Raw genomic sequence first — 17519 nt, 5'->3', positions numbered from 1 at the left:
TCGCAAGAAATTAACAAAATGTTTTTTTTAAATAGTTTCCGTTATTATTCCATGTAGAAATTTCGCAATTTTGTAAATTTTCCGGTGGCGCATCAGTGCTTTTAACTGACCAATTTATTTACCTTTTATTGCGTTTGAAGTCCGTTATCAAGTTGTAATTCATTATAAATCAGCCGCTGTTTCACGGTCGCATTTTTTATCACTTGTCACTTTCGCACTTACATACTTGTTAGAAGGTGACAGCCATAGTGGCAAGTGTTAAAAATGCAACCGTGATAACGGCGGCTGATTTATAATGAATTGATTAATTAAGAAAATAGATACCTTAGCTTAAAGAAAACAATAAACATTCTAAAATAACTTTCACCACCCGTCCCCAACTTTGCCTCATCATTTTTTATTATGAAAACTATACTAAAACTTATTCGAAATCCTAAATCTCGAATACGCCCATATATACAAATATACAATTTATAGTGAAATTATGATTAAATGCTAGCTAAACCATTGATACCGGGGTTGATTGTAATGTAGCAGGGCCAGGTTTCCGCAACTCAACGACTGACGCCTATTTTGCGTGATTTTAACCTTTATTGCAATGTCATAAGGTACACAGATGGTCAGTTAAAAGTATTGTTGTAACATATCAACGGCCGATAAATTCAAAGGCTGATTGTCCGTATTTTAACCATAGACAGAGCAGCAGGTAGGTGGTTTTTGGAGCGAGCGAACTAGATGACGCCAACGCCATTGGGTTTTTTGATTCGATAAAGGAATAAAAAGTGAGAAATTTTAATATTTTGGTCGCCAGTTTGCCGGGTAAAGTGGATGGCTGCGTGGGTCCAAATTCTTTTCGTTATTTTTTTTGTCAGAAAATGTGACGGAGTGGTACATTTCGAATGAGATGAATTTTGGTTTCTAATTTTTCTCATGTAAAATATAATCTCACTTTTTTCATTTATTTGATAGAAGACAGATACAAGCGTGACAGAGTGGTCAGAAACAACACTACGAAAAGAATGTTGACCCGCGTACAGATGAATGAATGAGGTGGCTCTTGTCTGGGTTGTCGAACGTTTGCTCTTGACGACCTAGTTACAGCATGATGTGTGCACGTTTAATACACGTTTTAGTAACTTTGTCTTAGGTTTTTATTGGTAACTGGATTATCCAATGTTAGTAGAATGTACAATGCCTTGCAGCGCCATCTAGTTCGTATTTCCACGTTTTTATTATTTCTCTTTGTGTGTTTTATTCCTCTGTCTGTTTTAAGTGATTGTTTATAAATTATAATGTACTTTTTCTATAATTCAATGCATTATTTTATGGATTGTATGTTGCCGAATGAACAATTGTTTCGAATAAAATGTTGGGTTTGGGTTGCGTGAGCCTTTAGCACTAATATCGAATTTTATAATGAAATTACAGAGTCTAGTTCATAAATATGTGTGCATACAGGTTTAAAAATATCTGAACACTGATGCCTTGGGAATGGAATGTTCAACTATTTGTGACCACCTTATATCTAAATCTAAATAATAAAATTAAATATGAATTTATCTCTTTATTTTCTTAAGAGAGAGTGAGAGAGAAGATACCGATGTGCCCTGAGCAAATATTTCAAACCTGCACACGTATTTATAAATTCGACTGTATTCGCCTTTTCTCTATTCAAAGTGTTAAAGAAATGTACGAAATTAGTTACGTGAATATTGGGGCCGCCATACTTTTTTTGTTAACTTTTTATGATATTTGAGTGCTTGTATGAGGAATAGACTTGATATCTTTGACATGCTTCCACCATAAGTGCTGCTAAAGTGACCACATACCATAGATAACAGAATAGATGGTTTTTAGGAACCTTTTGCTGTAAAAAAAAATCATTATAAAAGTGCAATAATTTCATTCATTGACTTTGCATTGGTATATTGAGACGTGTAATACGATAATAGTGCGTCACGCTCGCACAAATGCATGAGTACAAGTGCGATGCTCTGATATTTACTGCCATAACGCGCTACGCGTCAAGCTGATAACGTAATTATTTCCGCTTTGTTGCGAAAAGCGCCCAGAGAACCCGCCTAGCGTCTCACTGGCAGTGAATGTGCTAATTCAAATTTGTGTAATATTTTACAATAATAAAAGCCCCGTTGTTCACTAGTACTATATACAGTTAACTGACTATTTTTAAACCTTATTGCAATTGTATAAGTTCTACGAATGATTAGTTAAAAGGGGTGTGTTATAAAGCCAGTCCAGCGGGACAATTTTTCTCCTAATCATTTTCAATTTAGTGAGGTGGTCTTGACGCAAAAATGAAATTGAAGGACATCGGCTTGCCGATTCCACCTTGAAATTGTGTACGTGTGGACGCTAGATAAGATTGACGCGATGAGATCATACCGTCTGGACGGGTCTTTGAGATCTCGTTGTGTACGAAGTTGAAACACGCATATGCTTAAAGTGGATATCTGATAAAGCTACTTAAAAATGCTCTATTCTGTTATCTATAGCCATATACCCACTGAGCTGATAGATTGCAATAATATTGAACTCCAGTTTTTGAATATTTATTCAGTGCGGGATTTATTTACTTGCAATTAGGAGAATGTTTATAATATTCCATTGTATTTTTGTTGCAGTGATATTATGAATGTTATAAGAATAAATGGATATTTTAATAAAAGTCATTTCAATAAAACAATATCTTAGTCTTTATTTACAAGCCAATCTTACTGTAGACTCCAGGGTCAGACCAATATCAAGGTTGGCGACGATTTTGATAGACCAGACAGCGCAAGTGTTATTTTAAACGTCAAACATCTATGAAATTATGATGTTTACTTACACTGTCTGGCTATCAAAATCGCTGCCAACTTATCTTGGTCTGACTCCATCTAGTCGCTTCACGCACTTTCTTAATTCGGTGACGGACGACGGGGACGCATCTATACGTTGATATTGCCAACGTTTTCGTAGCGCTAGGCTTGTAGCTTTCCCGCTTTGTAGAGGAAAGCGACTAGGAAGTAAGGTAAGTTAAGCGTTTAAGCTTCTAGGCAGAGGCATTTTTTTATTGAACAAACTCACTACCTACTTCAAATATGTTTATTGTTCTTTAAAGGCCAGTCCAGACGAGAACAATTTACGTGGTTTAAATACAGATGGTGCGAACGAAAACGCCGATTTGGCGATTAGAATGGATTGACGCCAAATTCTTTTCTGGACTGGCCTTAATCCCACCCAGAATTCGGTAATAGCCTTTCCAGAAGGACGAATAAAAAAAAATGGGTCAAAAACGTTCGGAAAAGCCGGCGCGGCGTCTTTTTTATAAACATTACAACTTTTGGGATACATTTATTATGACATTCTTAATATATAAAACTTAAAAAGTTGGTTTTAATATGCCTACAAGGATAAAGTAAGGAAATTGAGCTTATCCATTTATTTTATGATGTCCATCATAGAAAAGACGCATAACGTTACCCTTCAAACAAGCAGTGTTCTATTTTCAATGAACTGACAACTGATATTCGATCAATCATAAAATTCATAAATTATTTATTTGCGTGAATAGGGTCAGATTAAAGTATTTATATATACATAAAGTTTCTCCTAATTCAACCGTCCACAAACAGCATGCAAATATTTGATGTATTTATTAAACTAAGCATTTAGTACAATATACATTATGTACTATATATTATATCATTGTCATTTTGAAACTATCAGCTTCTAAAGCTTACAGATCGTGTCATTCACGACGACGCGTGCCTTGAATCGTATTGTCATGTTATTAAAGGTTAGATTTGACAAATCTGCGCGTCATCGTGAATGATACGAACTATACCAACTTATAAAGTTTTTGACCCAAGTACAAGTTACTAGAATACTACAAGTCGGAGCCAGCATCGAAACGGAGTAATTTGGTGAGGGTAGAGCGTAACTCGGGAGTCTGCTTCATTCTGTGCGTCGTCGGGTCGCTCGGCGTGTTGGATTCGCGCCTGTTGAAGACGAGCAGGATACTGTTCATTCAGCTATATTTCCTTAGTGCCTAATAGCAAAGAGAATTTGAAATAGAGGTGTATTGTCAAAAACCATAAGTTTAACCATAGAGACTATACATCTCTATTGTATTGTAGTAATTATTTATTTTAATTAATGTTTACCCAGGTATTGGCTGTTGTATTTTATAAATGTTGTTAAGTGTTTTTCATGTCACTATATGATGTTACTATAAATGTTGTATTGACTTGTAAAAGAGCCCTTGAAGCCTACTTGCAGAGTAAATTTTTGAATTTTGAAAGAAAACTTTGTAGCGACGTTAATTTACTGCCATCTTTCGACGCATAATTAAAATACGTTTAGAACGCCATTTGACTTTGATCCTTATTATTTTACTGATATATGTTATATTTATTAAATATCAAAAAGTGGCGCCATCTAATACATCAAATTTCTAAAAGTTTTAATTATGTGTCGAAAGATGGCAGTAAAGTTACGTCGCTTACAAAGTTTTCTTTGACAATAAACCTCTATTTCAAATTCTCTTTGCTAATAGGAATGACGGTTGGTAACTATAAATGCTAGAAGCATATTAGTGAATGAATTTTAGACGACTAAAATGCTTCATGATCCGGCGACAGGGACGCAGCAATACGTAGAAGTGTCAACGTGTAGCGGCGTCCTTGTCATCAGTTACTTTTTCTTGCACTTACTCGCGCGCAACCAGCGAAGTGACAAGGGCAGCCATCTGTACTACATCTAGGTGTGCGTAGGTGGCGTTCACCACGCGGCATAGCTCCTGGATCAGCCACGACCCGTAATAGTCCCGCCAAGACACGTAATCTGGAAAGTTATTATGATTCTTCATACTCGTATAGCGTGCAGGACTTAAGATTAAATGAGGTAAGAGGAGCATTTGGGGCAAGAAAAACACTTGTAGGTAATCCTCATACTATTTCTCGTCCCGAGCAAAATAAACTACGTTTCTCTTAATATATGACCTGTTGATCGAGTCTCGAGGACGAAACACGGTTATGTGAGGAGATGAAATTATAAAGGTTCCGTTGCTGTTTAGGCTACAGAAACCTAAAAACCTTACTAACACATATTTACGGTTCCCTGACGCCGAAGCAAATATTTCATTCTCCTTTCGCCGTCCTGTCACTTCTATTTACCTTTGACAGAGGAGTTGAGCAGTAGCTAGGGTGTCTATGAGGATCCACGCGGGGAATATCCTACCTTCCACCTAGGAGGTGAGCACAAGTGTGTCCACATGAGAAGGCAGCCGGCCGCGGTGCCTGCACTCTTCTATCAGTTACACCGCCCGTCCCGCATCTACCAGAGGAATGTCCTACCTTTCACTGAGGAGACTGGTGAGTACCAGGGTGTCTACGTGGGAAGGCAGCTGGGCGAGTCCCCGCAACCGTCAACTGCAGGCGGTTCACTAAAAAAATGGCCTACATTTCACCGAGGTGTCCACCAGAGGAAAGGTCCTACATTCCAATGAGGAGGTGTGCACGAGGGTGTCCACGTGAAAAGGTAGCCGTTGGATCGTCGGAACCGTCCAGCTACACCGATCGCCTCGCGTCCACAGTGGAGTGTCCTACCTTCCAATGAGGAGATGTCTACCAGAGGTATGTCCTACCTTCTACTGAGGAGGTGAGCACGAGTGTGTCGACATGGGAAGGCAGCCGCGCGGGGTCCCCGCAACCGTCCAGCTGCACCACCTGCCCCGCGTCCACCATACCTCCGCGGCAAGCCTGCACGATGACTAGCTTCGGCTTGCCTACCTACAAATAAAATTCCGACTTATAAAGGATTTTTTGATAGACAGGTCATTACACATCATTACACAAATTGACTAAGTCCCACAGTAAGCTTCAATAAGGCTTGTGTTTCACAGGTCAGTTTTACCATTTGACTGTAACACTAGAGTCCGTTTGCACCTTGTGGTGAAAGTGCCACTATTAGACGTCATATTCGCATACGAATTTCACGTTTATAGTGGCAATTTGAAACGGTTGTGCACGAAAAACCCCTCTACTCTCGCCGTGCGTAAGCACGCACACACGCACGAGTATGTTACACGCACTGGAATAGCATCATGTAAGGTTAGTGAACGTACCAGGCCGGGCGCGTTGTATTGCAGCTTGTTCAGAAGATCACTCATTTCGTACGGACGGTCGTGCGCAAACAACTCCCCTCCATTCTCCCCATGCGTAAGCACGCACACACACATGCACGATGTGTTGGTATGTGGTTTCGCGCACACTGTAATAAAGTATACGACGTCACATAGAAAATTATGAATAAAATGTGGTTTACTTTCTTTTATCTAACTTTCTACTGGTTGAACAGGAATTTTAAAGCATTTAGAACCTTAGCAATACAATAAATGGCCGCAATTTTGAATTAGGTCACATCGAGGCCATCGAGGGTCCTTTTAGCCGATGTTAGTCAAGAGCTTCCAATATCAGCGGGGAAATTGCCACTATGCGTGATATTCGCATGCATGCAGGGCCGGATCTAGGGTAGAGCGAGTGGAGCGGTCGCTCTAGGCGCCAAATGGTAGGGGGGCGCCAAAATGGCAAATGTGAAAAAACTATCTAGAAAAAGAAGTTTTAAATGGCGCGGGCGCGCAAATACGCGCGAAATGGCGGGGCGAGAGATCACTTAGCTAACGAAAATCCATATAGACCACGATGCAAGCAGAAATGACTTGCGGGAGATAAGAGTTCGGATACGACAATAGTTTTTTGTGTTACCATGTACAATTGTAAAACATGCACAAGTTCTGTGCTGTTGCTGGAGCGCCATGAAGGGGAGATTCTAGCCTCGACGAACTACATTGTTCCCGTTGCGTGGCCGAAGACCGAGTTGCAAGCAGATAAAGTTAGGACACGACCCAAAGGCTAAGTGTCTATTCCGACGGATAAAAGACCTGAAGGGATTTCTTACTTTCTAAGGCTACGCAAAAAATAAAAACTGAGTTCCTCATAAAGCCGAAGGCACAGAGCGTCTCAGCGAGGCGCGATTTTTTACCTTTTTGTAAGCCTTGCTTTTGGCCTCGAACGTAAGATCGAATCCGACGCCCCGGGTCATCATCTCTATGCAGAGCTTGCTCTTCGGCCTTGTTTTTAAAATTCAGCCATTTTTTCTTGTCCGAGCTCAGCTGCCCCCCATGAACACGCCCCGCAGGAAAGCTTCGGCCTCGCGTACATTTGGCCTTTGGTTCGATTCCAAACTTTGCTTTCTCGACTTCAGCTTTGGGCTTTCGGACCTAGATCATTTTTGAGTTTTCGAAAAAAGACGACTTAGTAAAAAGACGTCCAAATGCAGTGACGGTACCCCTTTTGCTTGTTATGATATACTCTAAGAGCCCCGTTTAGGGCAACCTAATATTGTGACGCGACGGACGGGTAACTACGGAACCTAATACTCAGCATGGCCCGCCATGCTCTTGCCCATTTTTATTACTTTTATCAAATTGCAATTTGGGTAAAAAAGTTTAACCAAGGGCGCCAAAACTCAATCTCGCTCTACCCAGATCGAGTGCTCGGGCCGGCGCTGCATGCATACATGATCTGATCGTGCGCCTTATCATGGCGCGATTTGAATTGGAAGCCCACTAGCCCAGTTTAGATAAGGTGTCGGTTAAGAAAAGCACGTCGCTCAATGTGCCCAGACTCACCTTCAGCTTAAGATTGGAAAAGTATATACTTATCTATGTCTGGTACTCACACTCTCCGAGTATCGTCATGATCTGATCGTGCGTCTTATCATGGTGGGGGGTGACTTGGAAGCCCAGTTTGGAGAAGGTCTCAGTCAGGACACGCACGTCGCGCAATGTTCCCGTACGCGACGTTGGTTTCTTGTCCCTGAAACCACATGCATTAACCTCCTTAAGGACCTCTACTCCCCTCGCCGACCTTATCTAAAATCGCATTAGGGAGGTGAGTAGACCCTCACCAACTTGAAAATTTCGAAAGTTCTCAATTCGTTGAGATCTAGGGTATCTACTATGGTGTGGGGTAGCGCTGGATAGGTATTTTAAAAAGAATGGAGAACTTTAAAATATTTGATAATGTTAAAGTTCTCCGAAATAATCGCGGCGAAAAATAAAAACGTGTCCCAAAAAATAATCATGAAAGTAAAGCTTAATAGGTAAAGACTTTCATTGAAACTATTTTGAACATGATCGGTTAAGTCATTTTTGAGTTTTCGCCAAAACTCATCCCTTCTTATTTAAAAGGACATACATACATAAGGGCGGTAAAGGTACTTCCCTTTGCATAGTATATCCATATTATCTACGAAAACCCCCCTTTTAAGACTGTCTGTCTATTGTGACAGGCGGGCAACTACGTAACCCTACACTAAGCTTGGCCCCGACACGCACTTGGCCAGTTTTGTCTTCCTCTATCAGTTTACCTACCTGAAATAACGCGTCTTCTTGTAGGTATTATGGTTGAAGATGACCATAATCTTGTCTCCCGACATGTCGTAGTACCAATCCCGAGGGTCGTAGTTGAGGGCTGCGAGTGGCGGTGGCTCACTGTTTTCATGTTTATTATCTTCAGCCTGTGACCTGCAGATATATATAGGGTGAGGTTGGGTTACTGGTCTGTGGGTTGGATTGATCGACAAGCTAGAGAAGCGTAGCCTAGCGGTAAGGCGTGTGACTTTCAAACCGAAAGTGCGTACCCTGGCTTGTAATGAGTTTCTCTTTACTTAACTCTTTAATAGGTACGCAATATAGGTTATCTTCCTATATAAAAGCGTGTCCTACCTGACCGTCCCGACTGACTGTTTCATCAACGCAAAGCCAAAACTACAATAGCTAATAAGTTGAAATTTGCACATCATATTGCATCTATATTGTGAGAAATCAGGAGCGATTTTGAGAAATTCAACCCCTAAGGAGGCTAAAAAGAGGCTAAAATTTATACGGGGATTAAGTTTGATTTTAAAGTAGGAACTTGAAACTTCGTAAAAAGACATTTTGATAAAATACAAGATAAGTTATTTCAGCGTTTTTGAAAATTCATCCCATAAAGTGGTGAAAAAGGGGTTGTAAGTTTGGTACCGGTAACGATTTTTTTTTGTGAGTGAGGGACTTGAAACTTCGTAGGAAGACACTATTTACAACACAAGAAAAGTAATTCTTGCGTTTCTTTAAAAAATGGTTTGTAACGGGAAAAGATTTGAGTAGAAACTTGAAATTCGGAGGAAGACACAATATTTTCTAATCTAATATAATATAATTATCTTTCTAGTAATAAAAACAATAATTTAAGTACTTACTTTTGAGAATTCATCCCCTAATAAGGTTAAAAAGGGTTTGAAAGTGTGGGTCGGGAAATAAATCCACGCGAACGAAGTCGTGGGCAACAGCTAGTTTATAATGTATGTGTAACTGTAACGTAATACTTATTAAGTAGGTAACAACAAGCGGACTTATCGCTAAATAGCGATCTCTTCTAGACAACCTTCAAATAGCGAGATGGCGAACAAAGTTAAGAACGGGTACATACGGGGTTACGGGTAAAGAAAGTACATACTTATTCGTCAAATAACAAACTTAATAACATAGTATGTAACTTATGTATGCGTATATTATATTTATGGTATGTATGTATGTTTGTCTTCCTTATAATGAACGAAATCAACAACAGGATAATTTGCACGAAATCGCGAAAATAAATTGGTTTAGTAACTTAATTATTAGTTAAGTCAGGGGTTCCCAATCTTGTCAATCTGGGGAGTACTTGCAAATTTAAAATGTATTCTCGGCGCCCTAACCTAGCTAGGTTATTTGAAATAGATAGGTATGGGTACAGTCAACATCAATAGTAGCGGATGAAACAATGCGCCAAAAGTGTCTGATGTTCCGGATAAGTTTTCCAAATATAGATAAATCTCTAAAATTCAGTTCAAACAGTGTTAATTGTTCTACATATAGAGCTATCACTTTTTGTCAAGCTGTTACAGAATAATAGATATCTACTTTTTGAAGCGTTGTTTTGATCCGCTACTTTTGATGCTGACTGTCCCTAGGTAACATGGTGAGGAGGATTGCCTCACGGCGCCCTCTTTTCTGTCTACGGCGCGCAGTTTGGGAACCCCTGAGTTAAGTAATGATTCATTGCGGTATTATGGAAAACTAGTTTGGTTCTTAGTGTTTATTGGACATTGCGTTCACTCCGAATTATGATAGGTACTTATGCGTGTGTTTGCATTCCGAAACAAGTTTTTTTTTGTAACAGAGTATACGAGGTCACATTTATCTGTTACCAACCGATTGTTACCTATAATTATAAACGATGAGACAGACCAGTTGTTTAGCAACTTGCATACGAGACGAGAGAATTTATTTTTGGTGCCTTTGTTTCTCTTATTTGACAAGCTTTTATTTAACTTGTTTGTATGTATTATTATTGTATCTCCTTGGATTTCACGGGCCTATAAATCCCGGTATTTTGATAGGCTTGCGTGGGGATATAGATCCAACACGTAGAGGCCTCTTGGAGAGCTTTAATGTCATGTAGAACGCCTGCTGGAACCCGTTCACGGGCGCAACAATAGACACCCATGAACCGGTCGCAACAGGCATTGGGACTATTGTAGTAAAGTGAACAGTATAACGGTCTATGGATTGAAATTTGGGAGGACAATGAGACTGGGTTATTGCAAAGAGGTCCGGACACCTGCCATAACAATGTTTTCACTAGTTATCGAGGCAGGCGGTGACTCGCCGCCCACTAGATGGGCCCCTGAAAATGCCGTCGTGAAGACGACCAGGAGCAACACCGGTGTGAGCGGCTCAGGGGTGTCGAGAGGTGTACGCCGCTTTCTACCCAGTGGCTGATAACAGCCACTGTGGCAACTCGCGTCTTATGCAAGTTTTCACTTCCACCCCTGGAGCATTTAGCTCTAACGACTCCTCTCTGGACGGCCAATGAAGGCAAGCCAGAGCTGAGGGTCCTGCGGGTCCAGCGGGTCCCTGGAGTCCACTCCGACCGACGAAGACACGCCGGAGACGGAGACCCTGACCGACTCTCGGGAGTACTCGGGTCCGTGGGGTCGTTACTCCCCAACAGCTCGCCACAAGCTGCCCTGCGATTATTATTATTATGTATTATTATTACTCCTTTATTTCTCTTTCTTCTTAGGGTTATGTTTTTTACAATATGGATATAAAAGTAAAATATAAAAATACATTAAAAAATACTATCAAAACACATATAAACACATTGTAAAAAACTTAACCTAGTGTGCCGCCAGCAGCGGGGCAGGGCCCAAGCTGCCGGTGGTCAGGGCTGCAGAGAGAGGAACCGCCGCACTATCCGCGCCGTGTCCAAGATCACCGCCTTCTGCATCTGACCCTTGATCCAACCACCTAGCGAGAGTCTCTCAAGGTGTTGGTCGAGACTCTTCGCTATGAGACCGTTCGCTGAAACGACTGTTGGGACAATGATCGTCGAATCAACATCCCACATGGCGGTTATCTCGTGAGCCAAGTCTAGGTACTTGCTGTCCTTCTCGGATTTCACGAGATTCTCATCATGGGGGATGGTGATATCGACGAGCACGGCCCGGCGTTGCGATCGATCTATTATCACGATGTCAGGCTTATTGGCTACAATAGTCCTGTCAGTGATAATAGATCGATCCCAATAGAGCGTGGCACGACCATTTTCGAGAACTGGCGCAGGTGAGTACTTGTAGTACGGTACTTCGCGGTCCACAAGGCGGTATAGAAGAGCAAGTTGCTGGTGAATAATTCTGGCTACGAGATTATGTCTGTGCAAGTACTCACCGTTAGCAAGATGAGAACAACCGGAAATGATATGCCTGAGTGACTCTCCGGGACGGCGGCATGCCCGACAAATGTCGACCGTACCGTCCTTCAGGATATACTTGCGATAGTTGTTCGTCATCATAACTTCGTCCGCAATTGCATAGGCAAAACCCTCGGTTTCTCCGAAGAGGTCGCCGAATCGTAACCAGTTCACCGACGCGAGCAGGTCCACGTCAGGTCCCGTGAGGGCCTTGTAGAACCGCCCGTGTAGCACCTTACTCTCCCATGCCGCCTTGCGATCCGCAGTACTTAGTACCACAGGTTTGCGCCAGTTCTCGTTTGCCAAGGAGAGCGGCGTGAGGTTCCTGTCTACTGCCACGTCACGAACTATAGATCTCGTTCAAACCAATTTTCGGTGGAAGTTTGTATGGTAATGTATATCATATATTTTTTTTAGATTTTTCTTTCTGTTATTTTAGAAGTTACAGGGGGGAGGGGGACACACATTTTTTCACTTTGGAAGTGTCTCTCGCGCAAACTATTCAGTTTAGAAAAAAAATATATTAGGAACCTAAATATCATTTTTGAAGACCTATCCATAGATACCCCACACGTATGGGTTTGATGAAAAAAAATTTTTTTTTTAAATTTATGACGTATTAAAAAAAAACTACTCACTAGATCTCGTTCAAACCAATTTTCGGTGGAAGTTTGCATGACAATGTATATCATATATTTTTTTTAGTTTTTTCATTCTGTTATTTTAGAAGTTACGGGGGGGGACGACACATTTTACCACTTTGTAAGTGTCTCTCGCGCAAACTATTCATTTTAGAAAAAAATGATATTAGAAACCTCAATATTATTTTTGAAGACCTATCCATAGATATCCCACACGTATGGGTTTGATGAAAAAATATTTTTTGAGTTACAGTTATAAGTATGGGGGACCCCCAAAAATTATTGTTCTTTTTTCTATTTTTGTGTGAACATCTTAATGCGGTTCATAGAATACATCCACTTACTAAGTTTGAACAGTACAGCTCTTATAAGGTAAAGGCACCTATTACCGTGGTAGTTAAGGAACTTTTCAAAAGAGATCCAAAAATTAAGGGTATCAATGCTGTCTAACAGCCAGGAATATTTTTTTTATCAGAGCATTTAATGAACTTTCCGTTTCACACGTTTTTGGATTCATTTTGGGTTATTATATGTATTAAAATATTTTTTGAAGCCAAAATGATCAAATCTTCTATTACCGTGGCAAGGGATAGGCTGTGATTCTATTATCGCGAATTGATCTTTCATTACCGAGGGTAGAATTGGCATGATTTTTCTGCACTCGTTAATAGAAACCAAACTCAAAATTCGAAACCTAATACCGAGGGTTAAAACAATAATAACGACGTGGGTTCTGTATATTATTTTTGTGTCATTCATTAAGTTTAATAATGACACAAAAATAAAAAATAAAACTATAGGAGTATGTTTAAAAATAAGAGATATATTCGAATAGATTATAATTATACTTTGGCACAATCAAATACTATTAAATAGTTAACTTACCAAGTACCCACGAGTACCTGTATAACAAGTTATAAGTTGAATGTTTTACATGTAAAACAACAAAAAATATTGTTAGTAAAGTTTTACTAAGGACGTATATGACAAATAGGCCTGCCTGTTATTAAATAAAGTAATTTTTAAATGCTAAAAAGATTGATAAGAATTTGTCTTACTGACATAATTAGCTGCACAAAAAAACAAGTAAGTAACATTTTCTCATAAGGCACAGCGTAAATTATAGTCGAAATTTTATAAGCTGGACGTTTACCACCTGAGTGAAAGTTTACCACGGTGAAATGGTAAACGTCCACCTTATAAAATTTCGACTATATATAAAAACATGAAATTTTTTAATTCTAATATTTTTGATAAGGTAATTAAGTTAAATAAAGTCTCTCACATATTATGTGTTATAATTTACCCGTTTATAATTTACAAATCACAGTACTTTTCTTATTGCTGATACTTATAGCTAAAAAAAATCATGTCTGAGATTTTGGACTACTGTTTAAATAAAATTATATATAAAAAAATCTAATTGGTATTGTCCGGCAGTTGGGTACCCTTCCTTGTCAGAGTAATAACTGAATCAGAAAACAGAAGAATTTAAATCTGATAATGATAACTGAAGTCTAAATTTTATCAACGAAATCTGTACTTGCGGTACCCTAAATGCGATATTTCAATACAATACCAAATAGTCACTCGGTAATAGATAACTCTTTAAGAGCCTATTACTGACCCATTCGATATTTCTCTGGGTCGGTAATAGATTTCTATACATTCTATTACCGAGGGTAATCTGATCATACCATCGGTAATAGGCTTAATTTGGAGTTTAATTAAACCTAATTCCGACCCATAAAAAGAATAAAACACAGATGGTTTTTCAAATCAAATCAAACACATATATTACAAGCTTCTTGTAAAGACAAAATCACATAACTGGCAAGTAAATTTTAGGTTTTAACTCAAAATAAAAAAAAGTTGACAGATTAAGGGTTCCCATAGAAACAAGGAAATCGGTGCTGAAGTTTTTGTTAAAAATTAGGGGTTAGTTGAATATTTTCCATACCACGGAAATCTTTAATAGCGTGAATAGATCAAGATTGGAATAAATAAAAGAAATTATAAAATTGATAATTTGTACCAAAACTAAAGAGTAAATAACAAAACTACCACTTTTTCTATTACCGTGGCATACCACGGAATTACTTACCACAGAAGTAATTGGCGCCTATCACCGCTGTATTTTATTTTCAATTTTAAACGTATTTCCCGGTCAAAAACTAAGTTAAAAGTAATTCAAAATCGTGTAGAAAACAATACACAACCTCTTAAAAGGCATTGCACTAGTTTATTTGCCATAACTATTACGTAAAACACTAAGTAAGATTGGAGTGCACTTACCTGTGGTGTCACGCGTCTGTATGGAACAACCGGTTCTTGCGCCGCCGTCGCACAAACTGACGAATCGCGAGTTTTTTGTTACACTCACACAAATGCACACTAATGGGCACGATAGACCAATGAATGAGCTTGTTTTGTGTATGCTTTATTTCTTAGGGAATAGATCTGTTTGCTTGCAAAATGCGTATTTGTAAACACCGCGGTGTTAAGACGTCGATTTTGATACCCGCGTTAATAGCCGCCGTTACCTTAGTTTCGGAAAAAAGTGGCTGTGACATAATCGGACAGACAGACGGACATGACGAATCTATAAGGGTTCCGTTTTTTGCCATTTGGCTACGGAACCCTAAAAACAGTTAGAATTCACAATTATTTGTGCAGTAAAATGGATCGAGGATCATCGAGACGGTTGATTTTCAGTCCCCAACCAAAAAACTTAAAGTTAATTCAATGTATCAAGGGCTTATTTTAGATATAAGCTAGTTATTAATACTACCTCTGTATTAAAAAAAAATGAATATATCCATTATTATTATTGTATTCATTGTTCGAAGTTGGAACGACAAATAAATGCCCAATTTGCACAAAATAAATTAAAGTACCTGCCTACATTCTCGCTAGAGTGTAAATACCTTGCGTCATATCAAAACAACCAATATCATAAAATAAATTGATATAAGGTACTTATTTATATTTATTAGGTATTACTGGTTTACCTGTCTAGCTTCTTCTTGAAGAGGTTGCCGAAATCTACCTCGCTCTCCGCCATCTTGCTCGAAACTGAACTCTCTATCGGTGTTAACTCTACAATGGATCATTAGAATTAATAAAATATAATATTAAGTAATAAATAAATAAAAATAGAAATGTGCTTAGCTTAGATACGCAAAACTTTTAGTCTCCGTACAGAAGTCATCGAGAATTGCACGCGCTTTACAATACATTGCTGCTAGGTACTAAAAGTCCAGCGAATTTATCGATCGATCAAATGTCGATATGTATTGAAAATCACACGTATTATTGGTAATATTCATGATTCGTGAAGTTCCGAGGTTTGTGTCGTAGAGCGAAATAGATTGGGAGCATAATTCGACATACCTATATGTCGATCTCATTTCGTGACATTGCTGCCTTATTAACATCTCGATGAATATAATTTTATATCCAGTTAAATAAGTAATTACAGGTCTATTTACCATTTATTCCAGCTTAGTAGCTAGTGACAGTGTTGGCTGAACGTTAATTGGAATTGATAATAACCATTACAAATTGAACCGTAAACTGTATCCGTCCGTTTCGGTTCAATTTGTTAATAAACGCGTAGCCTACTGTATACGAAGCAAGAGATCCCGGATTCGAATCCCGGTACGGGCAATTTTTTGTGTGTTATATAAGTAATAATATATTTGTATATACATATTATGTATTTATATATATCTACATATATTGTCGTCTGTAGGCTTAGCACATGATTGGCGCGACAGTATCTCGCGGCGAGATATACTACCAGTCTTTTTCTAACTATGTTAATTAAAGAGGGACGGGTAGTCTAATAGTAGTTTTTGTGACTGCTACGTCTGCCAAAGATTGAAAGGCATTAAAATATGAGTGTGGGTTTATGAAACAAGCTGAAAGCGAGTTTCATAAAACATCACACGACTGTTTTAATGCCTAATTGTTTACTTACATACACTGCTTTATCTACGCCCATAAGCTATCTAGGATGTGTTCAGAAACCGCATGTTACGACCACCATTGCGACATTAGATCACACACTCAATATAACGTCATCTCGACTGGTGACTACTACAAATGAAGTCAAATCTGATTCCTTTGTTTTTCAGAGACGTTCGAAATTTTAATGTTATTAGGCATTAAATCGATATCGTCGTTATTATTGGGCAATAATAAAATTTTCACAGTTAAGAAATTGGTTGTAAAATAATTTATCTTTATCCTGGTCGTAATTTGTAGTTTTTGTGCGCATCATAGAGGGTTTATGACACATTTATCTACAAAATGAACATTATACCGCCAATCCTAGATATCTTAACACACCTGTTCAAATTCTCTGAATACTGGATTACGGGACACTTTCGGCACAGAATATGTGATGTTTATCTGTTTTGAACACAAAGCAAAATGTATAGAGCAACGCGTGTTATCGGCTGGACTGATACCGCCAACGGCATTACATGCTCGATAGGCTCCTATCTATTATCACAGATAGTTGATAAGCAGCCATTAATTCAGAGAATAAATACAGCAACAAGCTAGTTGCGGCTAGGATTTTTTAAAATCAAAAATCCTGTATTCTCTTAGATCGTCAGTAATAAGGCAATCATTTCTTAAATATAAATTTCTTTTCACCACACCAACTGATTTTTCAAAAACGAATGAAAAAGTTGCTTGTTATCCACATGTGGGGCAAAGTAATCAGATGCAAATTTTGAGTTGTTGATTGATGAATTCCTTATGTTGCTGATAGAATTAACTTTTGAATGATACATTTTTTATAACGGTCAGTTGGATTTGGTTCGGTTTTTTTTTTTTTTTGCATTTCATAGTTAGTATTTTCCTCGCGTTGGTGTGGTGAAAAAAATTGTGTTTCACTCGGGGGAAAAGTTTTGTCCCCTTTGTCAAACAAATAACTGTTGTAAAACAAATAATTGTTACATTCTTACATGTGTGTGTCATAGTGGGCTGGCTTACATCACTAGGACGCCAAAATGAAAGTCAG

At 38.8% G+C, this 17519-nt stretch overlaps 1 protein-coding gene across 3 annotated transcripts; it reads right to left on the bottom strand.

Moving 5' to 3' along the window:
- Positions 1–2696: 2696 nt before the first annotated feature.
- Positions 2697–17468, bottom strand: LOC133520113 (caspase-1-like). 3 transcript variants are annotated; one of them, XM_061854436.1, is made up of 8 exons: positions 16838–17467; positions 15496–15583; positions 8438–8590; positions 7744–7880; positions 6128–6273; positions 5648–5792; positions 4716–4845; positions 2697–4001 (listed from the first exon to the last, which is right to left on the bottom strand). In XM_061854436.1, exons 2-8 carry the CDS (start codon positions 15546–15548, stop codon positions 3890–3892), a joined length of 876 nt encoding a protein of 291 aa, XP_061710420.1. In that variant the 5' UTR covers positions 15549–15583; positions 16838–17467; the 3' UTR covers positions 2697–3889. The 3 variants fall into 3 exon arrangements, with proteins under 3 accessions (XP_061710420.1, XP_061710422.1, XP_061710421.1); XM_061854438.1 differs by lacking the exon at positions 15496–15583 and having other exon boundaries at positions 16838–17468; XM_061854437.1 differs by lacking the exons at positions 15496–15583; positions 16838–17467 and adding an exon at positions 9307–10383.
- Positions 17469–17519: the final 51 nt, after the last annotated feature.

Source organism: Cydia pomonella, chromosome 7, assembly GCF_033807575.1.
Source record: "Cydia pomonella isolate Wapato2018A chromosome 7, ilCydPomo1, whole genome shotgun sequence".
Taxonomy (NCBI): domain Eukaryota; kingdom Metazoa; phylum Arthropoda; class Insecta; order Lepidoptera; family Tortricidae; genus Cydia; species Cydia pomonella.
Note: the sequence above shows the minus strand (reverse complement) of the source record. Positions and strands in the feature narration are given on the sequence as shown.

Coding starts and splice junctions, on each gene's coding strand:
- LOC133520113 (XM_061854436.1), bottom strand. CDS start 15,548: ATGGCGGAGAGCGAGGTAGATTTCGGCAACCTCTTCAAGAAGAAGCTA. Junction 8,591..15,495: donor TTCAAGAAGAAGCTAGACAG/GTAAACCAGTAA, acceptor ATATATCTGCAG/GTCACAGGCTGAAGATAATA. Junction 4,846..5,647: donor GCTCACCTCCTCAGTAGAAG/GTAGGACATACC, acceptor ATAACTTTCCAG/ATTACGTGTCTTGGCGGGAC.